The sequence below is a fragment of the Phaenicophaeus curvirostris genome, chromosome 9, assembly GCF_032191515.1.
Source record: "Phaenicophaeus curvirostris isolate KB17595 chromosome 9, BPBGC_Pcur_1.0, whole genome shotgun sequence".
Lineage (NCBI taxonomy): Eukaryota > Metazoa > Chordata > Aves > Cuculiformes > Cuculidae > Phaenicophaeus > Phaenicophaeus curvirostris.
In genome coordinates this window covers 20776501-20803704 of record NC_091400.1, presented here as the reverse complement: position 1 = coordinate 20803704, position 27204 = coordinate 20776501, and the positions used below count along the sequence as shown (strand labels likewise).

Below are 27204 nucleotides of genomic sequence, written 5' to 3'. Positions count from 1 at the left end.
CCACATCGAGGACACCGCTGAGAGCAGTCACAGCCATGTCTTGGAGAGCATCTTTTGTGCAGGGACTGATGCTCCAGGTGCTGAGACTGCTGTGGGGCAGAGCTGTGTGGTTCTGGGGAGAAGCCCCAGGGAGCAGACTGGAACCAGTACAGCCCGGTTTGGTACATGCATCTATTTCAACTGTCTGTGCTTGTTAGGGCCATGCCCAGGCGAGTGGCCAGCATGGGGGGCGGTTCAGGGGGTGCTGAGATGTGGGATGACATGGCTCAGCAGCAGGAGCTGCTGCCTGGCACCTGCCCCAGCCCATCTTCTGGCCTCCCCTGTGACAGACCCAGCAGCTGGCAGCACCCCACTGCTCAGTGACGTGCCTCTGGCTGGTGACAGCAGGGTCTGTCCCTGGACCTCAGCATGGCTGAGTTGGAGGTGCTGGGCTCTCAGGGACCTGAAGGTGCTGGGGCATGCATGGGGGACGTCCCCTCCCTTAAAGAAATCGAGCAACTTCTGAACACTGGGCGGCCCTCTTGCAACCATGTTGATGAAGTATGGCCCAATCTATTTTTAGGAGATCTGTAAGTACAGCTTTCTGGACACACCTCCATTCTCTCTATTTGCACGCTTCACAGGTGCAGCTTTACACAGCTCATAGCTTTGCTAATTGTTGTCATTCACACTGCAGTCAGCATGGTTTCTGAGACAAATTTATGACTAAGCTGGCTTTTGCTTCTTGGTTAGCATTTGGAAGGAATGCATGGGCTCATGCTCCAGCTTGTGCTCCAGCAAATGGCTTACAAGATGCAATCCCAGTGCTTCTGCTCTGGGAATATCTCTGCACCCATCTCAACTTGTTTGTCTTTTCCTTAGAGTAACAGCTCACAACAGGTTTGTTTTGTGGAAGATGGGTGTGACCCATGTTTTAAATGCTGCCCACGGCACAGCATACAGCCACGGAGGGCAGGACTTTTATGGAGCAACCATTGATTACTACGGTGTACCAGCCCATGACCTCCCAAGCTTTGATATAAGCCAGTTCTTTTTCTCTGCGGCACAATTTATCCACAACGCTTTGAACACACCAGGAGGTATGAAATTATCGCTGGTTATCTTTTTATGCAAGTTGGCAGCCTCTGGTAACAGGTCAGCTCTGTAAGCTCAGTGGTGGACAAGTCTCCTGCCAGCTGCTGGTCACCTGCGCAGTGGGTGGTGGGAGTGCTGGGTACCTGTGTGTAGCTCTAGCCAGGTCCCAAATAGGTAACATGAGAAAAAGGATGAACAATGCAGGAGAGAGACCCGGGCAGAGAAGAAAAGAGGCTGAGTAAAGAGCAAAAAGTCTGAGGGAAAGGCTGGTTCAAAAAGGGAAAAGCAAACCCATACTTTTAAAATGGACACCCTCTTTGAGACCTTCCTATGGCAACTGTCTAAGAGCAAATAAAGAAAGAGACGAAAGTCTTGATTTCTTCAGCCACCAGCCACATGCAGAGGCTCACAGATTGTAGATGAGCTTCTTGCGTGAATAGGACCTGCAGGGCTGTGCCCATGAAGAGATTTACCTTTAGCCAAGAAGATTTATAGCATGTTGCACAAGAGACTGAGCTGCTTGGCACTTGTGCAATAAAATACTAATTAACCTGTGTTACATAAAAGACCATTCCTTAGCATGAGTAAACTGGCATTAATGGAGCTGTCTCAGTCTGTATCGCAAGTTCTGCCTTCAGAAGAGAATTATAGTTTCAGTAAATTGCCTGACTATGCAATGGTCCTGGGCCAGTCATTTTTCTCAGTGGCTAATGTGTTAGTGCCATCCATTCCGGCCGGATTTTAGCGTTCTTCACCTAAGTAAGTCCCTGAAATCAGTGGATGTGGTGTTCCTCTTGCTTACAACAGAACCATGTCATTGCTTCAAGAGGGTTTTCTTTGATTTACCCGTAATTCTGAGAGCGGGTTGTAACCTCATGGCAGAAGTGAGTGTAGCACATGCAAATAAACTTAATTGTTGGCAGTTCACATGGTCTATTAGATGGATAAGGAATACATCATATTTGCGGTGTTAACTCTGCCCAGGCTAGAGAAAGCAGAAAGGCAGAATGGGTTTGCCATCCCTTTAAATTAAATTTCATCCACTGTACTGCTGCTTTTCTACAGTTATAATTGTTTTGTTTTGTTTTAACCAGCTAAAATTTTGGTACACTGTGCAGTTGGAGTGAGCAGGTCAGCATCCTTAGTCCTGGCATATCTCATGATCAATCACCACCTCTCATTGGTTGAAGCCATCAAAACAGTGAAGCAGCATCGATGGATTTTCCCCAATCGCGGCTTTCTGAAACACCTGCGGAATTTGGATGCTCAGCTACAGCAACAGAAGGCCTGCTGAAAGGGCAATGCTATTGACATGTGTTTTTCTAGTCTCACCCTTCATAACCACAGTGCACTTACAGCTTCCTAGGATCAATGCATGATGAAAGAATAAACAAAATTATGCATCAAAGAGAAAAATCAACAAAACTGTAACTGGATTCATTCTAACAGCTTGTTTCCTCCAAATCAAGCAGAGCCAACATCAGTACAGTGAACAACGTGTGCTGTGCAGCAGCTGTGCCTAGTGTGGTGCTACCAGACGAGTCCACAGAGGTGGTGAAGATGGACAGAGTTTGTTCTGGTTTGTGCTCAGGTCAGAGGCAAGTTCAACAACGGCATCTGGCTATGCAGTATGTTTACTCCCATTACTGAGGAGTGTGACATAACCAGCTTCCTTGGTTTGGTTACAGTTCTCATGTGCACGTTCTTGTACAAAAAGTTTTTTGTCTTCCAGGCCTGGTGATGTGGCACTGGCAACTTGTGAAGAGCCCAGACACCGCTACAGGTACATTCCTCCTTCTGCTGAGTATTGCAATGCGACTAAAAACTGTGACAGCCTGAAGACCCACCCCAGCAGAATAAACTTCTCTGCAGCTCTGGTTCAGCAAACCCACAAACCTTTTCTTGTGCAAATGTTTTCAACAAAATATCTTATGTAATGTAGTGTATTGAAGGCATTAAAAACAAAGATGTCGGATCTTCAAAGCATTTTGTCAGCTTGGACTCATCAGTTCACTCTCCCTCCAAATTATCCCAAATCACTTCTGGCTCTGAATCATCCTTGGTTTAACGATGGGTAGGAAATTATTTAGCTGACATCAATGACAAAGTTTAATTGGTATAAATTAGTTTTAAGCTGTTTTGAGGATGTCACTTTTCCTATCACCAGTTAATTAGTAGTTAAACCAATGTGATTTTTAATACAGAAACAGCTTTTGAAATTCATACTGCCACTCTGCCTGAAAATTAGCTTGTTACCTTGCAGTGAACCATGAAGTGATAATCAAATCTATTTTTGGTCTCTGCTGCTGGTTTGATTTATTGATTAGCTGACCTTATAAACCTTTCCTGCCAGATTAAGTAAATACATTTCTACTTCTTTGTTTGCATCTGAAGCATCAGTTCTGATCATTTTCTTCTCTGCTGAAAGAGATTTACAAGGTTATTAGAAAACTTAAATAGTGGTGACTTGTGAGTAGAACCTCTTCCTTCCCAGACCCCCTGCCCTCTGTAATTTTTGGAGAGGTCATAACATGGATGCTGACTCTGTCTAGCACTTATGGGGATGGAGAAATCCCTCCCTCTTCCAGTGCACACACATGCTTTGCAAAATAAGCATATTGAAGATCTTTTCAAAGATCTACACGACCATCTGTTCAGATTTTCCCAAGTCTTGCCAAAGAGCTCCACTGACGAGAGAAAGAGAAGACATTGCAACATAAAAAGATCAAATAGAAAATCACATTTAAAACCCAGCAGCGCTCGGACAATCTTGATACCTCATAAAGAAGCAGAGTGGTGGAGGAGGAGCTGGGTTTGCTTTGAAGTTCTCCATTAGCATTAATAGGGATTTATATGAGTTAATATTTCATTATAATTTATACTTCATTCACATTACAATAGATTTTAGTCTGGAAATCTTTTGAAGACACAGCATTGAAAAATCTGAAATTCATGTGAGTGAAATAATGCATCTTAATGGCTTTAGGCTGGGCAAAATTAGACTCATGTGAGCTAGATTGATGGAACCTCCCATCAGGATACTGCTTTGCGTGCCCCAGAACATCTGTCCCACAAAGCCACAGCTGTGAATGCTACTCCAGATTTAAATTAGTAGCTGCTCTAGGAGACATTGCTCATTCTGGGAGAGTGTTGCTTCACCACCGTGGAGAAAAGAAGAGCATAGGGAGAAGCTGAGTCAGGATGGCATCCATGCCACAGCAGTGATTTTGTACAGCAAGAGTGACTGATCCCAGTGGAGGAAATGAATTCATTAGAAACTCCTTTCAAGGGCACTGGCAAATCACTAAAGTGTCTTTAATCTGCAGTGTTAGTGTTGCCTATATTTCCTGCCTGCCTGTATCACTCCCTTCATAATATACAGCTGAACTTTGGCTCCAGGTCTGCTCAGGGTAAAAAGATTCCAGTCAGCACGAGCAAAGGTATTTTTCCTGTGAGGACGGCAAGACACTGGCACGGGCTGCCCAGAGAAGTTGTGGCTGCCCCATCCCTGGAGGTGTGCAAGACCAGGCTGGATGGGGCTTGGAGCAGCCTGGTCCAGTGGAAGGTGACCCTGCCCATGGCAAGGGTTGGAACTGGATGATCCCTTCGAACCTAAACCATTCTAACATTCTATGAAAAGTGGTAGAATTAGTTCTGTAACTTCCAGGAACAGAAAACAACAGCTGCTGTGATATGCTAGGAGGAAAAGAGACCTTCTCATCCATCACTCACTCTGTCCATAGTTCAGGCCGTGACGTGACGTGGCATTAGTATTTCCCTGTTTTACATTATCAGCAGGAAAATTGTATTTCAGATACTGAAACATAGACTAAGGAACTGAAACAGAAGAAAAATACTGCCTCACCAGGAGGACTCTGTTCAGAAAATGCACATCTATCAGCAGGGTCTACACAGCCCAGGAGACTGAAGGCGTGGAATGTTAACTCTTAACTGAGGGAAGGTCCCATTTTAAAAGGTATTTAAGTACCTAAAGGTAAGCAAGGTACCTGCTGAGCTGGCCAGAGCTCCAAGGCTCATGCAGCAGTGCTTGCATATCCTCCCAAGAGCCCACAGGGACTGTCAGGATGATGAGGAACTAATTACCTTCCATATCCTCTGAAGCCAGCAGGTGCACCAGCCTTCCTGCCCCAAACTTGCCTTACCATGGGGTCTCTTCTCAATCTGTTCTTAATCCCTTTAACCATTTTTCAACTCTTTTTTAGTGTTTAGCTGAAAAATGCATTCAACAGAGCCTGGAACAGAGCGTGTACAGTTCAGGAGCACGTTTCTCCCATGGGAAAGGCCTATGTCAGAAAGAAGAGTTAGACCTCCTCTGAAGAGGACCTGAAAACCCATTTTTCATTCTCTTGAGCCATCTTACTGAGTGGGCCAGGAGGGCTGGTGTCAGCCCAGCAGAAGCGAGTGGTTGTCTGTGAGCAGAAAGCACAGTGACAAGGACTGTCCCAGCTGCAGCTATAACAGACTTAATCTACTCAAAGCAATCACAAAACCACAGTGTCACCTGAAGGGAGCCATACAAAATTCCAGTGGAAACTTCTCTTAATTTTACTTTCTGGTACAAGAACTGAGGGCATCAGATGAAGTGAGTAGAAGCCAGGTCTGAAACAAAAAGAGGGGTTTAGGTGAGCTGTGTAATGCCTTGCCATGAGATGCTGTGGAAGGTAAAAGCCTGTAAATGTTCACAGGGTTAACTGGAAAACTTTATGGAACAGAAGTCCATTACATAGAGTCCTTACTTAAAGACTCCACCCAGATCTGGAAGCTTATGAGCTGCAGCCAGCTTGAAGTAGGAAGACTGTTACAAAGCAGTGTAATTCATGCATTCATGTTCTTATTTTCTGTAGGCATCCCCTTATAGCCCCTGTTGGATGCAGGATAGCAGGCTCAGTGGATCTTTAGTGCGGTCCAGGACAGGTGCTCTCTTGCTCTTTATTTTGAACTCACCCCTAGAATGAGCTGTCCCCTCTTTCCCAGTAGCTTATTATTAGAACTGGCTCACATGAGGTATTCAGGACCGTGTTTCGGTTGCGCTGACCGACATTTCTTTGCCGGGGAGAGCTCAGTGCTAGCAGGCACAGTGATACAGCTCATGTGGGGAGGGGAGGAGCAGGCTTTTGCATAAGATTCCCTTAACGCGGACTTCGCCTTCTTGTGGTTGTTCCCTGTTCCATCAGGGAAGCAGCGCTGAGCTAATCCAGGGAGGTGTCAAGGCGCGTGCTTTATTTAGAGACAGCCACCTGCTTGGGAACATCAAGGGCAGCAAAGAGCAAGCTTCAGCAAAAAAAACCTCCCCTCAGGCTTCTGCTGCTCCTGCCTAAATCTGCCTGTGGCCACCAAAGGGCTCGGAACCCCTCAGCCCAGGAACCGCCAGACAGTTTGGGCAGCTGGAAGGTGGGATTAAACCACGTGGTGAAGGGTGGGCTAATCTCTACACAGGAGATATGTGAGTGTTACTTGAGGCTGAGCTGTCTGGAAGGGTGGGGAATACGGTACTTGTTAACATATGCTGCCCAACTGCTTTATTTAGTTAGAGCTATTAAACTTCATTGCCTTAAAATAGACTTAAGATTAGCACAGAAGAAAGCAAAAGGACTGTCCAATAAAGAAAAAATTTACAGGAGAGGGTAAAATTAATTACAAAGAGAATCAGTCTCTCTTTATGGCTTTGCATTATCTTATAATTATTCAACAAATTGATTTTATAAATGCTGCAAAGATTTGCCTTATAAAATACCACAAGACAGACTCATGATTCTGAGTAGCCTTAACATTGAACTATGATTGGGTTTTACCTTTTTCACTTTACTTTTTACTAAACGGGAAAGTTTCACATAAAAAGAAATATCCTAATAATTGCTGTTCGCAGCCTGATTTGCAGTTAAACTATGGATATTCAGAATAACAATAGGCCTCACTGTTTATTTGTCAAGCTTGTGTGGATGGCTGTTCCACTCTGGAGCATGGAGAAAGCACGCAGTCATCTACACTCAATGTACCTGGTGCCCACTGTTAGGCCAAAACAAGTTCTTCCCACCACCAGCAGGTTGCAAAGTTGTTGAGATATCTGGACAGTACAATTACAATAATTCCTAAATGAGAGAAGCAGGAAGAACTAACGAACCTGAGTGGGGACGGGGCGGTGGGGCCTGCTTGGGGGCTTCTGGGCCTGCTTGGGGCTTCTGGGGGGCTCTTGGGGCAGTGTTGGTTGGCATCACAGGCAGCGTTAGTGCTAGTTCCTACCAGAGCAGCGCAGACAAGATACAGAGTTGTCCTGTTCTGACCTTGTTTGCAGTTTCCAAGGGAGAGGGATTCCTGGTGCATATTGCTCTCTGCAACTACCTGAAAGGAGGTTGTGGAGAGGAGGGAGCTGGCCTCTTCTCCTAAGTGAAAAGGGGACAGGACAAGAGGGAATGGTCTCAGGCTCCGCCAGGGGAGGTTCAGGCTGGACATCAGGAAAAAATATTTCACAGAAAGGGTCATTGGGGACTGGAACAGGCTGCCCAGGGAGGGGGTTGAGTCACCTTCCCTGGAGGTGTTTAAAGGATGGGTAGATGAGGTGCTGAAGTGCATGGTTTAGTGATCGATGGGAATGGTTGGACTCGATGATCCAATGGGTCTTTTCCAACCTGGTGATTCTATGATTCCATGATTCTAATTACCCACTGATTACAGCTAAATATGGAAATTCTTTTAGCTATGGAAAAGCAAAGCCTAAAAATGAGCTAGATGACTTGGAGGAAATAAAACCAGGTTTTGCAAAGGCAGATTACAAATCATCATAGAATCATAGAATGCTTTGGGTTGGAAGATGATCTCAAAGCCCATCCATTTCCACCCCCCTGCCATGGGCAGGGACACCTCCCATGGGATCAAGTTGCTCCAAGCCTCATCCAACCTGGTCTTGACCATCTCCAGGGATGGGGCAGCCACGACTTCTCTGGCAACAGGGCCATCCTGGGCTGAACTGCAGCCTTCCTAATCTCACTGCATTTCAAATCAGGAGTGTGACACCCTGTGGAAAAGCCTTGAGCACAGTGAGTGGCTGCCCTCTGACAGGGACTGGTGGGCACCCAGAAATGCAATGGTGCAGGTCTGGCCCTGGGTGGGGAAAGGCAGAAACCAGCCCAACATGCAGCACTTCACTGAACTTCTGTGGTGACGAGGGGGAGAATGCAACCTTAGCCTTTCCAGTTAAACCTCGTTACCATACTTGGAAATTAACTTTTTTTACTTTAGTAGAACCATTTGGAGAAATAAAGATTTGCAGAAATGAGCTCAAGAAGAAGTAAAAGCAAAGATTTAGGACTCTACAAAAATCACTGAAATTGTATTATCTTAACACCATCATTTGATGTTAGACATTCTTCTAAGTGCAGTTTTAAGACCTCCTTGTGATGCCTGCGGGTATATATGCTCCAAATTCTTCTTGCATGTTTATTTTCAATCACATTCTGTCTCTTGAGGGGCCGGGGAATGAATGATGGGGAAAAAATGTATAGATAACAACAGTGTGTACATATAGTAAGGGAAAGATGAACTTTGAGAACATTCAGCTACCAGGAATAGAAATGTAAACAGGTTGGTTTGATAGTGCAACACATGATTGCTAATATTGAGGTTAAATACAAAGAGTTGCAGAGTGCCACCAGTGAAACTAGAATTTATTAAATGCTAGAGATGGAATTTTCTTTATCCTGCCAACATCAACAAGACAAATCTGAACAACACCTGAGAATAAGGCTTCATGGGACCTTCCTGAGGAGGAACTGAGAATCAGAGAGAGTATTTGCCCTTAGGGTCCAACCCAGTACTCAGTGAACTCAATAAACAGGATGATTCTGTCACTGAGCAAACCTGTGCCAGTATCACGGCTTGTGCCAGCGCTAAAATAACCTGGAGCAGTACTATCCATTGTCACTGCTTGTTTCTGTGGAGCCAGTTACATGCAGTTTCTGAGGAGCAACTTGGGAATTAAAGGTCAATCTAGAATTAAAGCTGCATTTTACAAGAAATATTTTTCCTTATCAGAAATTTGATAAAACTCTTTAAATGAGTTAAATCTTTCCAGTAAAATGAAGTACGGATGGTTGACTTTACATGATGTCTTTCATGCCGGAGGACTTTGAAGTGGTCAACAAACTGATTATTAAATATTTGTCTGGCTCTCAGCCACTGCTGATATGTAAGGCCAAGGCCAAGACCCTTTGGGCTGAAAGGTAAAATATTTTTTAAAGTGCTACATAATAAACAGCTGAGGGCACAAGATGTAACACATCCTGCAGAAATCAACCTTCCTGCGGATTTTAAGCAGGCAGGTTTATCCCCTGGAGTTCAGGCAGATTAGCAAGGCTAATACCACCCCAGCAAAGATGCATCATAGGCTTGCAAGACGGCTGCAGGCTATGCTAAAACTTCAGTGTGCTCTTTCATTTCAAGTCCATTATAGGAGGACCTGAGCCACCTCATTGCCTAGGGACATGATTTAGTGGTGGACTTAGCAGTGTTAGGTCAAGTGCTGGTCTTGATGATCTTAAAAGTCTTTTCAAGCCTAAAGGATTCTGTGATTCTGGGAAGGGAATTTTTGTACTTTGTTTGAGCCAGTAACTGCACGCCTTTGTAGTCAAACAGAGCCTATAATACTTGTTGAATTTATAGGAAGTTATCGGCAGGAAACTGTCTTTGCAAAAGTGAAATTCCTTGGCATTCTGCATTATCCACCTCTATTTTGAGTATATTCAGTAATCATAAATTTATGCCTTCTTTTCTACAACTTAAGTAGTCTTACAGTGTGGTGAACACTGGGCTCTGCAAACAGAAACATTACAAGGCAACAAGAAGCTAAAGAGGGGAGAATGAGATGAGATCTTATGAAATCTTTTCCTGTGAGGGTGGGGAGGCCCTGGCCCAGGTTGCCCAGGGAAGCTGTGGCTGCCCCATCCCTGGAGGTGTTCAAGGCCAGGTTGGATGGCGCTTGGAGCACTGGATAAGTCAGAGGTGTCCCTGCCCATGGCAGGGGGGTGGAACTGCATGGGCTTTAAAGTCCCTTCCAACCCAAACCATTCCACGAGTCTGAGATTCTATGATTCAAAGACATGTTGAGTTGCTTTCTGTCACGAGCTTTTGTAAACCTCTCTTCTCCATAGCTCCATAGCCCATAACCAGAAGACCTGAGGAGGGTTCATGTCTTCCATGCAATGAATGCTGCACATTTTGCATGGGAAAGCAAAAGAAACCAAACTGTCTGTGGCCAGGAAATACATTATTATGGAATACATACAGAGGGCTCGGTTCACTTTTACCACAGCGCACATTTCCGTATCGCCTCTAGTGGCGAGTCCCTCTAATGCAGCACTTTGATTCAGCAATCACAGGTTACTTTAGCAGCATTAACTGAACCTCACTCAGCCACTCGGGTAAGCCTAGTTATCTACTTACCAACATTGTCTCCATTGGCATGTGGGAGGACAGCAGGATCTTGAAAGATTAGGACTAACCAACAAAGCTATGTCCAAATCAGTGGCAAAGATCACACGTGGTCTGATGGTAACCATCAGAATGCAACTTCTGTAGCAGGAGAGGAACAAAAAGCAATTATAAAAGGGAATGATGGTGTATCTTGGTGAGTGGGGAGAAAGTTCTGAGTTCTCAGTCAGAAACCACTGATTTTTAAGTTTTTGATATTGATTTATCAGAATACACAACACAAAAATTGTAACTTTCTGGTTTGAGAAACAGCCAAAAGCTGTAAAGAGCTGTCGCAGAGACATGCCAGTTGGCCACTTACAAAGCCTCATGCCACATGTTTTTCTGTCTTCCTGGACTCGGATCTTTAGTAACAAAAAGTGGTTCTTGATTGATGAAAGGGATGAATGTAATGCCCTGGAGGCTACTTTATCTTCTCTGCTGCAAATTGTATCTCTCAAAAATGAGATGAGATGTGAGTGAGGCAGAAATACGAACTCATGCAATCTGTGACCATGGCGGTATTCCATGCAGCATGGAACATTGCTACATGTATTCATTTCTGTTTTGAAAAGAAAAGCTTTGTTCGCTATATTCTTAGAAAAAGCAGACCTGCTTCCTTTGTGCTAGCTTACCTTATGATTGCCTGTCACTTCCCTCTAGGCAATGCTATCCAAAAAGTCACCCAGTAGGCAGCAATTTCATCAAGCTGCAGGATTTACATATTGAACTGAGATACAATATACAACTATGTAAACTCTAAACTCTTATGAAATAAAAAAAGATCAAAGCAACAGGGGTAAACGTCAGACAGACAATCCGAAGATGAGATAACGATGAAAGGAACATGACCTAAAGCTCTGGCATCAAATCTATCTTTCCTCTCTGTTCAGGGCATAGAAGGTTTCTGAATCTTGTATCCCTGGACATAAAAAGAAACTAATCTGTTTTGCTGCATTTGGATCAGCAAATGAAAAGATAAAAATGTAGTCCAATATGTACAAGAAGTCACGCAGATGGGGGATGGAATTTTCCCACCCTGGTGACAAGAGATGCTCCATGGCTGGGGACTTCCCAGAGGGACCTTCCTCCCACCATGCTCTCTGCCCAGCTCAATCTTAGTTTTATGGACTGAAGATTTACAGGAAATGTCATACATTTCCAGCCATAAATTATGTTTCTTATCAGGCTCAGAATTCCCCATTCCCACCAAAATTCTTTTTCCACAACCACTGCTGTGTCCCTCGCACTAATAAATACAGAAAGAGCCAAGTGCTTTAACTTTACAGGAATATTTCACAAAAGAACTTGTCTTTCAACCTTCCTCTGCTTGCTCAGAAGAAAGTTTTCTCCTAGCGCCCCATCTCCTGTCAGTGTCTCACAAAGGAAAGGGGTTTGTTGGAGCAGGTCCAGAGGAGGACACAAAAACAATCAAAGGCCTGGAACACATACCCTTTGAAGACAGGCTGAGAGAGTTGGGGTTGTTCAGCTTGGAGAAGAGAAGACTCTAAGGAGACCCTGTTGTGGCCTTTCGATACTTAAAGGAGGCTTATAAGAAAGATAGGGAAAAACTTTTTAGCAGGGCTTGTAGCAATAGGACAAGGGGGAATGGTTTTAAACTAAAAGAGAAGTTTAGACCAGGTATTAGGAAGACATTTTTTATGCTGAGGGTGGTAAAGCACTGGCCCAGGTTGCCCAGAGAGGTGGTAGAAGCCCCACCCCTGGAGGTGTTCAAGGCCAAGTTAGACGGGGCTTTGAGCAACCTGATCAAGGTGAAGATGTCCCTGCTTATTGCAGGAAGGGTTGGACTGGACAACCTTCACGGTTCCTTCCAACTGAAACCATTCTATGGTTCTGTAAAATACTCACTAGCCTTTTGAAATTACTACCTAAATTGGCAAGCCAAGCTCAACCACCCTGGGGTAGTTCTTATCTTAGAGCAGGTCCTGGAAAACAAACTATAGTTTTAGACTGAAGTCCTAGATACACCTAGAGGTAAAATCCCTGGGCAAAGCTGCTGGTGGCAGTTCCAGCATCTCAGCAGAACCACCTAGCATTTGCCCAGAGCTCATTTGACACACGTGTGCATTTCCGTACAAGATAACACAATGCAACATCGGGACACCAACACTGGGGCCAAACTAACTCATAGGAAAACTCCCACCAAAACCTAGCGGTGCAATCCAGGGCTGAATTCACTCTCCTGTTTCTGAAAAGAGTAGCCTGACAAGGACAGTATGGCCTGAGAGGCAAACAGAGCTGGCAGGCTCTTAAGCGTCAAAATAACACCAGAATAGCTGTCCGTGTACATCCTGTGCTTCACAGGCAGGACACAGACAAGAAAAACAATCAGGTTGCCTGTTGGAAACAGCAGCTTCCCAGGATCGCTCTACCCACAGTGTATTCGCGATCAATCCATATTGGCAAGTACCAGCTTTCTCTGTGTGTTCCACCTCACGCAGGCTGCCTGCGGAGTGCAGTGCAGGCAGGCTGGTGCCTGCTTGTTATCGCCAGCGTAAATATCTCTGACTTGTGTTATTGTGGCACAAAGCAGCTGGACCATTTGAAAATCATTTAAAAAGCACTATAAAATTAGGGCTCCAGTGCTCTTATTTTATGACTTTCATGAGCAGCCATTGCCTAGAGAGAAATTATCCTCTTTATTTTCAAGGCTAAAGGTTCTTTTAACATTCATCAAAATCAAAGTGCACCCTTGGTAACACATTGAGCTGTTACTTATCTACTGCAGACTCTTTACCTTCTGCATAATATCACATTGGAGATCTCAGTTCTTCATATACAACTCATTTCATTGTGTCTGCTGTTGTGTTCACTGAGTGAATTTGCATCGTTCCAGGAGAGGCTGGTTGATGCCCTCAAACATATTCTTTCCATAATTCCTAATTCTTTTTTAATTTCTCAAACAATAGCCTGGAGTGTTTTTGTTACTGATCCTTCCATAAAAATGGCCAATTACCTCTCCTGGCAATGGATTTGCACAAACCAATTAAGCACTGTAAGCGAAAGACTTTCAAGGGCATAAATAGTACTTACGTGCATGACCTGATACACTCCCCTTTTCTGCCTTTGAAAAATCTCTCCCCCATATATATACATATACAGACACATATATAAAGTCTTGGATGATTTTTTGATTTTCCATTTTTGTTTTCACAGGCTGCTTCCTTAACAACCTCAGGAAAATGGTGAGTGAACCAAAGCAGCATGACAAAATGCAAACGGTACAAAGGGAAAGCCGTTCCTTTTAGAAATAAAAAAGCGGCCCAGCTTAATTGGCCACAATTAAAGATGGGATCTGAGGGGCTTGGGAAGAGACACTGTGTGGAAGCCTCAGCTACAGAGGCTGCGAGTGGGGAATGGTGAATTCCTGCACATCCTCTTCCCTACTGCTCAGGAAAACGACTGTTGTCCTGTGTTTAACCAGCCTTAGGTTTCTCTAAGAGACTAGTCACCTTATTATCCAGCCATCAAATGCAGACTGAAGACAAACATTTAGAAAGGCACAGCCTTAGCTCTGTTCTCATGACTCCCTCTTTGGCCAGGATTTTGTCTTTATTCCCGTGCCAAAAGAAGAGCTCTGCAAGTGGGGCTGGTTGGTGCTGACAGATCCTGCTGGGACAGCACGTGTAGCTGTCAGAATGCAGCATCCCGCATGGAGATGTAACCAGCCAGAAGGGAGGCTGTGTGTGTGCAAAGAGAGCCCCACCACCACGTCAGGATCTCTGCTAGCAGAAGGAGTTTGAATTTTTAACCGTAGAGGTCTTGCCTGTCAGCACCTGATTTTTAATTCATCAACAGGATGAATTAGCTTAAGCTAACAGAGGGATAAGATGGAATTACTTGGTAATCACAATTGTTTATGGCCCCAGGAGAGCAGAAAATGGGACAGGTGTGAGCAGCAGACTCTACCACACTCTACTGTCACTACAGATGAAGAAAGTGGGACAGGCATTTAGTAAGTCAGGATAAGAAAGCATTTCAGCTCTGTGGCACATTCTTTGTTTGAACAGTCAGCAAACCAGTAACCATCTTCTTACATCTGACAGTCTCAGAAATAGAGCACTGGGCCCAACTGAGCTGACCCAGCTCTGAGCTCCTGCATTGCAGACCAGATTCAATCTTTTGGTGACAGAAGAGCAGGGTTCAGTGTAGACCTCCCAAGACCTGACCCAGTACCACAACTGCAATTGTCTCAGCTGTGCAGGAGCTGCATCCCTTCTGAGCTCACCTGCAAGCATGTTTTTTCCTTCTCAGGTATATACACCTCATTCAGTAGAACACAAACAGAAAACTGCAAAATCCTTTCCACCCAGAGCTTTTCAATTCCTGAACAGGGTGCTCAAAGCCTCATCCAACCTGGCCTTGAACGCCTCCAGGGATGGGAAGGGAATAAGAGACTAAAAGAATCACCTTGCTTTTTACTTTGGGTGATTCCATTATGTTCTGGCCTGGTTTGTACAGCAAATTTTGCTGGTGGAGCTAAACCAGGCTAAATTGCGCTGTGTGTAGGAAAAATGAGCCCTGTTATAGGCTTTTCTTATATAGAAAGCCTGCATGGGTAAGGATACAGTGTAGATTATTCGATGTATGCACCCAGGTCAATACCAATTTAACTAATCCAGGACATTTCACATTTTTCATCCATCCAACCAGCACAGTTTCTTGTACATCAGTAACAGCTCCCTCTAAGAGCCCATTAGGAGGATACAGTGGATTTTGAAATCATTCAAGATTGCTTTCTTCTGCCATCTTCTGGCAATATGAAAAACCACAGTGTCTCAGGAACAGACCAGCCCAGCAACACTGCTCAGGAAAGGGCTGTCAGTACAGGCAGTGCATAATCACATCAGCCGCTGTAACTGGAAGAAAATCTAGTCCTTCTTGCTTATTCGAATGCTTACCTAATTCTTCCAGCTCTCCTAGTTGATGTAGGAGGAGTGACTTGGTGGTTATCACAGGACAAAATGTCTGCTCCGTAATCCTCTTGGTTCTCTAATGTTTGGAACAGCAAAGGAGAGTTGAATAAAACCATCATAGGATCATGGGATGGGTTGGGTTGGAAGGGACCTTAAAGCCCATCCAGTTCCAAGCCCCCTGCCATGGGCAGGGACACCTCCCACTGGATCAGGTCACTCAAAGCCCCATCCAATCTGGCCTTGGACACCTCCAGGGGTGGGGGTCTTCTCTTGGCAGCCTGGGCCAGGGCCTCCTCACCCTCACAGAAAAACATTTTTCCCTGAGATCTAATCTCTATCTCCCCTTTTTCAGCTCAAAACTGTTCCCCCGTCTCCTATCCCTGCCCTCCCTGATCAAGAGCCCCTCCCCAGCTTTCCTGGAGCCCCTTCCAGTACTGGAGGCTGCTCTAAGGTCTCCCTGGAGCCTTCCCTTCTCCAGGCTGAACAACCCTCTCATGCTCATTTTATAACAGGATTTCAAGGAGTGTACCCTAAACATTTTGAAGAGAGACTCTAAATATTTTGACGACAGTACTTGTTGCTCATTTTGCTCTCAGCTCTTCATAGCTCCTTGACAATATAAAACCACAGGAAGACCTTATCCAATAGGAATGGAAAGCTTTCCCTTCCACTGCAACAACTCTTTCTTTCTGATCTGTCCATGTAAACACCACAAATCATGCCAAAGCACCTTGCATTATTTGCTTAATTCTAAACCAGAACACTGCCATTTTTTTAAAAGTGTATGGAAGATTTAGATAAGATTACATTATGGCTTCTGCTTTTTTCCCCTCCTTTTCCTGCAGTCACAGAGATTCTTTGTAAATGACTACTGATAATCCTCATTCTCCTGTCACAATAGCTTCTCCCACATAGTTTTGCTAAAATATGAAAGTAATAGATGATAATTTAAAAAAGAAAACATCCCAAAGGAGAAAATATCAATATTTTTGTTTAAAACAAACTCAAAATTCAGAGCCAGTGAGAAAAACTACTCACAGGATTCCAGCCTGCATAGAGAACACAAATAAAAGCTGGCCAAAGTTTTGTTTATTTTCGCTAGCACCAGCAAAAATGACTGCTTGGGATGCCAGGCATTAGAGAGAATGGATGTTAATGCTATTTATAGCTCATGCACGGCTCCCATTGCCACTGTACCTGAGAAATTCACAGTCCTTAATGTATTCCAGCTCACAGCAACTTTCTCAAGCAGAGGACAGCTTTCCCAGGGCTGTACTGGACGTTTGCTTTGGGAAAATGAACGGTTACATGTGCAGCCTGGTCCCAAACCATTATAAACCACCTCCAAAAGACACAATCCCCAGCAAGGCTGCTCCCCGCTGCTACCTGTCCTTGACACTCCCTCTTGGGACCTGTGAGGATTGCTCCTCTACTGGAGGCTCTTCCTCCATCCATTCCCAGCTTTGGCACCGACCTACAGGCCACACCAAGCCTCAGCAGGAAACAGCATCAGAAAAACAACAGCATAAAACAAGAGAAAGGTGAAAAAAACCCTCCCAAAACTTGCTGGCCTATAACAACCCTTGCTCCTGCCCTGCAAGCACTGGCATCAGCACAGCTTCCGCACAGTGGGGCAGCACTGCTGGCTCCTCTCAGAGACAACGCAGGAGGGACTGGTGGGGAAACTCCTTCCTACAAGCCAGCAAATGGCAGGGCAAGCTCTCCCAGTCACCCTGGCCATCTAGGAGCCAGCATCGCAGCCTGGAGAGGTGACGGCATGTGCCACTTCCCACTTTACCTGACCAGGCAGCTCCCTGGTTGCTTTCACTCTGCTTTCCTTGATACTCTAACACTAGGGAGGGGTAACAGGAAAACCACCCCAGTTTTATTACTACAAATTCAAGATAAGAAATTGGGAGCAAGTATTCATCAGACACATAATCAAAAGGTTGCAAGAGAAAGCAAACCAAGTTCTAGGTCTTAGTGTCTCCTTTTAGCTGTTCTCATGCATCTCATCAGTGGTCAATTCCTTTGGTATAAACTGCCACTCTACTTAAAAGATAATAAAAAAAAAGCCCAAACAAATAATGATTTTAAAGCCAGCAATCAAAAAATCTAAAAAAACCCCACTCCTGCTCTGCGCCAATAAAGCTGAGAGCATCCCTTGAAAGCTCTGTGATTTGCCTGAAAAAGCTTAAGTACCAAAATAGATCTTCTGCTCTTGAGTTTTGAAGTCTTTTTGCTCTTGATTCCACTGCAAAGAGATTGTACAGCTTTGTCAGCCTTAGGAAGAGGTGCCTTTCTCACAGGTTCCCTTTCAAGCGAGGCAAGGCAAGGACAGCACTTCACTGCCTGGGTTAAAAGTGCAGTGAGAGACAAACAGCTCAAAGAAGCCACTGCCGAATGACTGAGGAATATCAAACCCCCTTTACTCCTGTCTTCAAATATTCTGAAATCTTGTAAGCTTGACAGCATTTTCAATTTTATATTGACAGCAGCAGTCAGAGAAAAATCATTTGAGGAGTAAATCAAGGAGGAAAAAAAAAGCCCTTTAATCCAGAGTCACACAAATCCATTATGCCTGCAGAAGGGCAAGTGTTTTGGAACCCTATTTAATAGCAATATATTAACATCCTTGTTTGCCTTTCCTGAAGCTTGCAAGGCATGTTTTTTCCTCTCTCTTCACCACTGTTTGTGGCAGCACTACCCAGACCTTACACCTATCAGCAGCCTGTGACACTGGTGCAATCTGGGTGCAGTGCTGGCTGCGACAGCGCTCACTGAGCTGTTATCAATACCAAGGTCATTTTGTTTTCCTTGCTCTGTCTGGAGCTCCTTTACCCTCAGGGCACAGGCTGCCTGAGGAGGCTTTTGGTCTGAGCTCCTCACACGCCACAGCCTCTCTGCTCCATTTCTGCGGTTATGTAAGGTTAGAGCGAAGTTTCTACTAATAGAAGCTGCTAGCTGCACGGTGCTGTGTGCTCTCCTGATGATGGCACACAGCACAGTTATGGCTGCTGGCAGCAGGACATAAAACTACAGCTATTTTAATTCAGGGAGAAGGATGAGTGCAGTCACGATGTGTCAAGAAAAGCAGTAGTTTGGGGTTTTTTTAATTCCTAGCTGTGGTACCCTGGCCAGGAGTGCCCCAGGAGAGAATTAAAGGGGAAAGCTACATCCTAGAATCATAGAATCAAGGTTGGAAAAGACCTCTAAGATCATCAAGGCTTGACAGATATCCACAGACGAGCTGGAAATTATGGTAGGAGCCTGTGGAGGGCAGCGCTGTCTTGCTGAGGATGGTGCTTTGAATATCTCAGAGATGCCAGCTGCTAAGGTAATACTTTTTTTAAAAATTTCCTTTGAATCTGATTGCTGCAGATGTGAAAGCTGTCAACCTGGCACAGCTGTGACCTGTCACTGCACACAGGACTCCCCCTTTTTCCACCTGCCACCCCCATTTTCCAAGCCTCCTTTCCTGCATGGGCAGGTGTCTCTTCCTGGACTGCATGGCTTTTAAATGAGTGGGTTGGAGAAGGCAGAGGGACTGGAGGCAGCAGGGATGTTCCCCTCGCCTTGGAAAGACAGGGCCTTGGGAAAATATGTGCAGATCCGTTATGTTGCAAAGGAAAGGAAATGCTCTCCATGAGCACTTCCATGAGCTAGCAATAACATCCTCTCCCTCAAAACCAGCAGGGTGCAGGTGATTCTCCCCCCATCAGCTTGGATCCTGCTGGCAGGGCCATGAGCCTGGATCAGTGGGCTCTGTTTCTCCTGGGGGCTTGCCTGGTCCAAGGACAGACGTAGCAGCATGACCTGGATGGGGCTGCTGGAAGAAGCTGTGTGAGCAAGTGGTCAGAAGCCTCACTGGGGCTCCCCACCTCATTTAGGAGCCCATCTGAGCTGAGACACGCTCGGGCTAGATCTCCACCTGCACTGCCTTGCAGCTCTGCCCTGGCCATGAATTCCTTTCCTTACCACTTCACCTGGGACCTGCCTCAGCTCTGCCAGCTCTCCTGGCTCTCCAACCCCCTGGCTGTGGCTAGTTACCCTCACCTGCCTTCTGACTGCTCCTGACACAGCCTTGTGTGTCCCAGCCATCTCTGGATGTCCACAGCTCCCACGGGCAGCAGCAAGCTGTCTCTGTCCTGCACCAGTACCTCCAGCCCCACAAGGAGAGAGGAAGGAGCCTTTTACTCTCCAGCCCAGCTCAGGCTCCTTACAAGCAGCAGCTGGTACCTCCCAGCTCCATTTGGAGGAGTCAGAGGGCTGCATCACAAATGTACAAGGGTGGATGTGGACAGAGGTGTCAGAAGGGAGGCTAAGCAGTGAGGAAGTGTGAAGACTTGGATTTTCTCCCACCCAGTAAAACACGGCTGCCAGCACAGGGTGAGGGGCATCTGGGAGTGGAGCTGAGGGGGCAGCCATGGGGAGGCTTGCGTGGCTGCTCCCGCTCTTCCCTGGCGGGGTGGTTAAAGAGAGGGTTGTGTTTTCCAGAGCCCTCTATCTGGCATCCTTCCCAGGTAGTAAATTCTCTTAAAACCCAAATCCAACAGAGCTTTAATTGTACATTCTGCTTTTCTCTTCACTCCAGAATAATAGCAAGGGCATTAATACAGTGCTGTCTTGAACACGTACCCGCAATGAGGCTGAGGGACCAATTCTGCTTCCCATTATTCAGGGGCACTGCCTCTGCTGAGGCAGATCAGGGTTTAAACAGCGAGCAGGAGCAATGAACTTCTACTGTTCCCTGCTGTTTGAGTGTGGGCAAAATAAAAGGCCATAATATATGATGCAGTCAGCCAAGAAAGCAATACTGCTCTGCCATGTGCACGGTGTACTCCAAGATGAGTCCAGGATCTCATTTCTAAATTCCCATAGGTGCCTCATTTAAACCATCAGCCATAACCTGCTTCTCATTTTCAATACCACTTGGTATTAGAGTTGCAGTGAACTGCTGGTGAGAGATTCTAATTCCTGCAAACAAGCCCCTGTAGGCTTGCAAGGAAAACAGAGAGTTCCACTCTCGATTGCCTGCTAGGTTCCCATCTGGCTGGTTTAACTTTGCTATTGCTTTTAAATGTGCCTGTTTCTGCACACGAAGCTTTCAGCTCTACCTCAAGAGACTCCTGGGTTCTCTTAGCATCGGATTCTGGCCAAAATGTAGAGACACCAGTTGGGTCTTCTTAACAAAAAGGAAGATCAGGTTTCACATTATGGTATCTGAAAGATTAATTCCACTTACATGATCATTTCCCTGCAAACTACACTTCTTTCCATCTGGATTTTTCCTTCAGGAGGACAAAAAGCCGTAGCGTTGAGCACTACCTGGGAGAAAAGTGCAAGGAGGGTAAAAGAGGAGTGCAGGGACGCTTGCTGAGAGAAAAGGGAAGAGAGAGGAGAAAGCCAGAGTAGGCAGCAATTTCAAATGCACCAAGAGGCCTCTTTTATTTCTCATGTGATTTATATTCTGATCTCATGCTTTGGTATTTTGGACCATTTCGTTTGTTGGGTTTTGATTCAGGGAATTTAGGATATTTGGCCACAGGAGCTTTCTGTATCATGTTATTGTTATCTTGTGTTTGTGTTATTGTAGCAACTGCAGGCCCAGCCAAGATCTGTGCCCTGCTGTGCCTCAGGCTGTCAATAATCTCATGTAAGACCTTGTTATTGAAAGACATCCATCCCCATCTGGGCAGCCACCACAAACATGAGCAGAGTGGTGCCAGCTAGGAAGGTGCTAGCAAAAAAGAGAAGAGAGGACTTGAGGCCCAAGTAATGCCCAGCCACAAACTCCTCCTGGGACTCTAGACGTTATTTCATCTCTCTACAGCTCAGCTGATACTTTAGGAGACAAGGTAACAACCATGGCAGAAGGACAAGAGACTTTTCCCCTGTTACAGAAGTGAAAGTTAGGGCTGGGCAGATAAACGGCTGCCTGCTCAGTTACCCTGTGCTTGTTTTTAGTTAAACAAATCATATTTTTCTCAACCATGAAGGAGCCAATTCATTTTTTGTTTAATATTTTAAAAGATTTTATGCAACGCTAAAGTAAAATTCCAGAACAAAAGTAACTTTGAATAGAAAAATTGAAATGGTCATTTTTTTTTAAATAACCAAATGAACCATTTCAAACATTCACTACTGGAGTGTTTGTCTTTTTTTTCAGGATTTTGCCAAGTTTTGTTCCACTAGAATCTGCAAATGCAACACAAATCTGTTAAATGCTTCAGTCTATTCATGGCAGTGGGGATTGTGCAGTTTTTTCCTGTCTTTGCCAGAAGAATCTTCAGGAGAAAATGGCAATTGTTTCCAGTGTAGGCAAAGAAAATAGAAAGCCTTGCAGAGTGTAGCATCCTAGTGGCTGTATAATATGACGGAAATGCAAAGCTCAAGAGACCTCACCTGGAGCCCTGTGTTCTGTTCTGGAGTCCGCAGCACAGGAAGGACATGGATCTGTTGGAGTGAGTCCAGAGGAGGCCGTGGAGATGATCTGAGGGCTGGAGCACCTATTGTACAAGGACAGGCTGAGAGAGCTGAGTTTGTTCACCCTGGAGAAGAGAAAGCTCTCAGGAGACCATAGAGCACCTTCCAGTACTGAAGGGGCTCCAGGAAGGCTGGAGAGGGGCTCTTGATCAGGGAGTGCAGGGATAGGATGAGGGGCAGACAGTGTTCAGCTGAAAGAGGGGAGATTGACATGAGATCTTAGAGAGAAATGTTTTCATGTGAGGGTGGTGAGGCCCTGGCCCAGGCTGCCAAGAGAAGCCATGGCTTCCCCAACCCTGGAGGTGTTCAAGGCCAGGTTGGATGGGGCTTTGAGCAATCTGATCCAGTGGGAGGTGTCCCTGCCCATGGCAGGGGGCTTGGAACTGGATGAGCTCTACGGTCCCTTCCAATACAACCCATTCCATTACTCTACGACTCTATAATTCCAGGCTACAGTTTAGAAGCAGTTGTACCCAACTTGCATGGTCTAGATCTCTGCAGAAAATGTTAGTGATCTTGCAAGACAGAGAATTTTTTTCCCCACCTACATGGGTTCCTGTTTCCAACCAAAGCAGCTTCTGGGAGCCTCCCAGAAGGAGCAGCTTAGGGAGATGCAATCAGTTGAAGCACTTTTGCTAGCGCTGCAGTATCTTCAAGTACAAGGATAGGTGAGGGGGAAACCCTCAGCAAAATCCCTGGCCTTCAATTAAAAAATTCATATTACTTTCCTAATTAGTCCAATCACCTGGAACAGCTATTTCCAAGATTACCCTGAAGGCCTGGCAGAGCAATTCCATATCAAGGCCAGAGCAGAGCAGAGCGCTGTGCCTGGGAGGAGCTGTGCTGCACACTGAGTCGAGGAGCTCAGCGCTCTGGCATTAGTCATGGGAAGCAAGCAATGCCGACGCATTTTTGGGAAAAGGATTGCTGTGTGATAGGGCACTGTCTTGTAAACCACCTCCCTGGCTGCAAAGGCTGGAGTCACCTGTGAAGTTTCACCTGTTAAGTTTCACCTGCACCAGAACAACTCAATTCTTGGAGGCCAAGAGAACCTCCTCCAAGTCAGGTCTTGAAGGACAGACCTCAGAATGTAATTCTCTCTGCTAATCACCTCTTTCCCTCTCTGTGCAAATCATCTCCATTAATCTAATCAGCTGACAGGCTACAACAGGACTTTAAAGCAGTGGGGGCTGACACAACTGAAAGTTTCACATCCATCTGCTTCCCTCCACAACTTTAGCCTTTAAAAATCTGAAGTCACCGAGCATCAGCCATGCTCCTTCAAAATGAGCCTGTGGGCTTATGGATCTCCTGAAGTAGAACCTGTATTATCTTTTTCTTGATTTCCTTTTACTGCTTCAGCTTCATATTCTGTGTTGGTGTAAGTACAAATAGGTCATCACGACGATGCTGGCAGTAGCTCTTGAGCACAGTGCATGACTTTTGCAAGGCAGTAAAACTTGTAGGGCAAGACACGATATTTTTTCCTGTGCTATTCTTCATGCTAATCTGTGCTGGGATTGCACAACATGCTCCTTTACCAAAGCTCTTGGTGTTATGTTATCTGCCCCGAAAAATTCAGTCTTTTATCCCTCTATTCCTCTCTCCTTCCCTGCAGTTCTTTTCATCCATCATTAAAAGTAAAAGCAGTTAGATTTTTTCCCATCTCTCCCATCATTTTTATTGTGCTTTTCATATTTTGCTTATTAAGTAGTTACTCTGGGGAGAGGTCCTTTTGATTGGAACATAGGAAAAGCTGTACCTGCTCTTAATGTTTGGGGGCGGGGAGGGAAAAAAGGGCTGAGGAAGCAAATTTAGGCTGAGGACACAGAAATATAAGTGCTGTGTTCAAGAATATGCCTTGCATCATCTCTGCCTTGTTTTCCATATGCAACAAGACATTCTCCCCTCGCTGTCTGCTTACTCCCCACACCATTTATTTAAAAGACAGGTAGACAAGGTGCTCAGGGACATGGTTTAGTAGCAGATAGGAATGGTTGGACTCGATGATCTAAGAGGTCTTTTCCAACCTAGTGATTCTATGATCAGCCTATGCTGTGAAAAAAAAAACCATACCTGGATGTCTGGACAAAGTTGCTGTTGTTGCTTGAGAAGCACCATCCATCTGGCTGCTGCTGCGGGGTAGGGGACAGCCTTAGATGACTTCCAAAGCTCCCATCTGCATTTGTTCCCTAGAATTGCTGAGAAAATAAACTCAAACTCTGGATTTAGGTGTTCAGCCATTAGAATGAAAGCTTCTTTCCCACTTTGGGAAGAGTTCTAGTCTGGCTCCCACATTGATTATGGCTTTAAACCCAACAAGCAACCAAACAAAACTCATCAGTGTTCTCTGGGGGCTAGAACAGCAATTCAGGGTAATGAGATCCTGGCAGGAGAAATGATCCTCAAGTCTCAGAGAAGGGACTGCTTGGGTATCTTTGAACTCTTGCTCTCAACTGAGCTCTGCTTCAAGCTGGACCGGCTGGCCTGAGCTTTCTGGCTCTAAACCAGCAAACAGCATGGCAAAATGGATGCCCATAGTCCTAATTTGTGAAGGAACAAAACAGCCCTGGATGGGATTCCTCACAGGGCAACAAAGCCAGAACTTTCAGCTCTATCATTTCCCACAATTCAGATGCTCTTTTTTCTCACATCCCAGGTTAAGTATCCTGCCCCTCAGCTGAGAGAAACAGTATCTCTCTGGAGGCAAATTGCTATCAGATTATTTAGTCAAAGTGGAACAGCTCCCAGAGGAGAGACTGAGACCAGCAGACGCAAGCATACCAGTAGAGCTAAGTGTTGAGGGGTATCCGCCTGAGGAACAGGCAAAACTGGTTCAAATTCTCCCCAGGTGTATTTATATACGTACAGACATACATAGAGATAGTATATATGCATGTGAAAATCTGTTTGTAAGTATTTGCATGTGTATACGTGTGCTTAAATACATTCCTTTAAATGAAAGGGAACTGTACACACATGTACATTATATATGTATACACATGTATGAATATGTCTTGTGTACAGACCCTAGGACTTCCACCTTGGCGCTAGAAGCTTTGTCAGTACAAGCCAGTCCAATGATTCATTCTGTCAAAAAATCCCAATTTTAAACCAGGAGAATCAAGTGTGCACAAACACGTTGGTAACTCCGCAACATAAGGCACTGGAGCTCCCCTGTATGCACTCATCAGTGCTATGGTAACAGAAAATACCTATACTTGTGAGATCCAGCCCGTGCTGCACTTGGGTGGCACAGGATGCTCTTTTTTCAACATTGTAACCTTCCAAGAAATTAAATCATATCATTTTATGCTGCTGCTTCCTCAGGGGAAGAACTACCTGCCTAGAGAGACATACCACAGCATCAGCCCTGCTCTTCGGATGCTTTTAGCAGCACCTGCAGGCTATGCCACACACCCCAGTTATAATAATGTGATGCTATTTGGAGGGTGATGAACAGGACCACTTTCTAGAGAATATGACTCCTGTATGAAAATTTCCTCTTAATTCATTTCAGAAAAGACATCTCTGATCTAGCCTGAGTGCGTGCAAGAGAGGAGCAAGATGCCTCACACCAGAGATGACTCTTCTCCGCCTGGCAGTGCAGGGAGCCAAGCTTCCTATGAAACCCCAGCACTCTCAGACCTCCAGCGGCTCTGTTGGTTCAAAGGAGGGTCTGACAATCACCTGGACCAAGTCTGGCCAAATATTTACCTGGGTGATGCGTAAGAACATACCCTCCTATTGTTAAGCTATTATCAGTCCCTGGGAGGAGGAGGAAGTGGGGGAGGGTGGGCGGGGAGAGTGTAGTGCACTGGGGAGCAGTTTTTCAAACTGCTGGAATGTTTTTGGGACACAGACTTCTGAAAATGATAACATAAGGCGTTTGGATAGCATGAAAACCATGACATACAAAAGGCTGTCTTACTCATAGTGTGTCTGAGATGGGTTTTCTATATTCTGTAAAACACAGTGGATTTTGGCAGGGTAGGAACTGCTGGTATTTTAGACAGAAGCGCTTAAAGATCCCATCCTAAATTGGTGTCAGCCCCAAGATACATTATCTGCCCTGGAAACTTGTGCTCTAAAGCAGCAGCCAAGGTCACTGTAGCCCTCACGCTCAGACAGGAGCGCAGAATCAAGAGTCAGATGGAGGAGGACCCAAATGACTTACACAATATAGATTTTGCCAGTCCAAATCCGAACTTTCCTTCAAAGATGATAGAACTGAAAATACCAAACAGAAATTTTCATGCAAATACCTTATACCTGTGACCACTTCACTTCTTGCCATATCCTCTGTTGGATTACTGCAAATTACACAGATCAGCAGACGGGCGGAACAGCAGCCCATCTTTCCCAACTCCCGCTCCTCCTGAATACTTCCCTTGATCGCAGTTGTGTGGAGTAACTTCAGTCCCAGGTTATGGAGAGCCTGGATGGTGAGCGTGATGCAGGCACTTGATGTTCCATACCTAAACCAGGAATGAGGTGCTCCTGCATCTGTGTGAGTTCTCACCCTTGCACCTCATGTGTGCTATGAATAAGAGATTAACTCTATAATTTGCTAAATAACTACTTAAAGGAAAACCTTGACCGCTTTATACAGTAAGCCATGTCCCCAGGGATTAACTGCTGGGAGGCATTTGCTTAGCTAACAGTATCTATCACACAGACAAGCCTCTGCTCTCACTGCTCTCTGCACCACCACATCACATATTTCACGTGCAAAGCACTATGGGCTTCTTGAAATCTGCTACTCTGTGAGGAAGCTGCAGTTCCTCCATCCTAGCAGGAGCAGGCACTGACTTCAAACTGTGCTATTCTAGCAGAGCGTCAGGAATGTTGCCAAAGAACCCTTCATGTCTTTCCCTAGGTGGGCTGCTAGAAGCAAAACTACTCTTCAAAGCCTCAACATTACTCATATCCTTAATGCAGCAGATGGGCCATATAGCATCAACACAGGAGCCAAATATTACCAAGATCTGCAAATAGAGTACTACGGAGTAGAAGCCTTTGACGATCCTTCCTTTGATTTAAGTATCTTCTTCTACGATGCTGCCAATTTCATAGGCAAAGCCTTAAACACTTCAGGAGGTAAGAGGGAGGCAAAGAGAAGCTTTGGGAGGAAGTTTCAACATGAGCCAAATGACTTCTTGCAGTAAGAGGCAGCCGGCAAAGCTCAATTCAGGACAGCGTTTGAGAAGGCACGCACAGAACG

At 45.3% G+C, this 27204-nt stretch overlaps 2 protein-coding genes and 1 long non-coding RNA gene across 10 annotated transcripts in view; 2 read left to right on the top strand and 1 right to left on the bottom strand.

Annotated features, from left to right (window-relative positions):
- Nucleotides 1-22027, bottom strand: part of LOC138723938 (uncharacterized) — a 28466-nt gene extending 6439 nt beyond the window's left edge. The window contains exons 1-4 of one of the 2 annotated variants that reach the window (XR_011337948.1): nucleotides 21900-22027; nucleotides 20740-20822; nucleotides 10531-10659; nucleotides 5567-5694 (exon numbers count right to left, since the gene is read on the bottom strand). This is a non-coding gene — a long non-coding RNA (uncharacterized lncRNA). Of the gene's footprint in view, nucleotides 1-5566; nucleotides 5695-10530; nucleotides 10660-20739; nucleotides 20823-21899 lie in introns of those variants that run through there. The other variant, XR_011337949.1, reaches the window with a different exon arrangement.
- The window catches only part of LOC138723935 (dual specificity protein phosphatase 13B-like), a 105596-nt gene that overhangs the window by 76300 nt on the left and 2092 nt on the right, over nucleotides 1-27204 (top strand). The window contains exons 2-5 of one of the 6 annotated variants that reach the window (XM_069863473.1): nucleotides 6452-6486; nucleotides 13735-13763; nucleotides 25501-25708; nucleotides 26860-27080. In XM_069863473.1, the coding sequence (XP_069719574.1) occupies nucleotides 25548-25708; nucleotides 26860-27080 (382 nt within the window). In that variant the 5' untranslated portion in view covers nucleotides 6452-6486; nucleotides 13735-13763; nucleotides 25501-25547. Of the gene's footprint in view, nucleotides 1-6365; nucleotides 6539-13734; nucleotides 13764-18402; nucleotides 18424-18452; nucleotides 18832-19080; nucleotides 19198-25500; nucleotides 25709-26859; nucleotides 27081-27204 lie in introns of those variants that run through there. The other 5 variants (XM_069863471.1, XM_069863472.1, XM_069863476.1 and 2 more) reach the window with 5 other exon arrangements.
- On the top strand, nucleotides 367-3425 carry DUSP13A (dual specificity phosphatase 13A). 2 transcript variants are annotated; one of them, XR_011337947.1, is made up of 4 exons: nucleotides 367-569; nucleotides 862-1079; nucleotides 2169-2665; nucleotides 2807-3425. XR_011337947.1 is itself a non-coding variant. In XM_069863477.1 (3 exons), the coding sequence occupies exons 1-3, from the start codon at nucleotides 409-411 to the stop codon at nucleotides 2366-2368; spliced, it is 579 nt and encodes a 192-aa protein (XP_069719578.1). In that variant the 5' UTR covers nucleotides 367-408; the 3' UTR covers nucleotides 2369-3424. The 2 variants fall into 2 exon arrangements, 1 of the variants encoding a protein (XP_069719578.1); XM_069863477.1 differs by having other exon boundaries at nucleotides 2169-3424.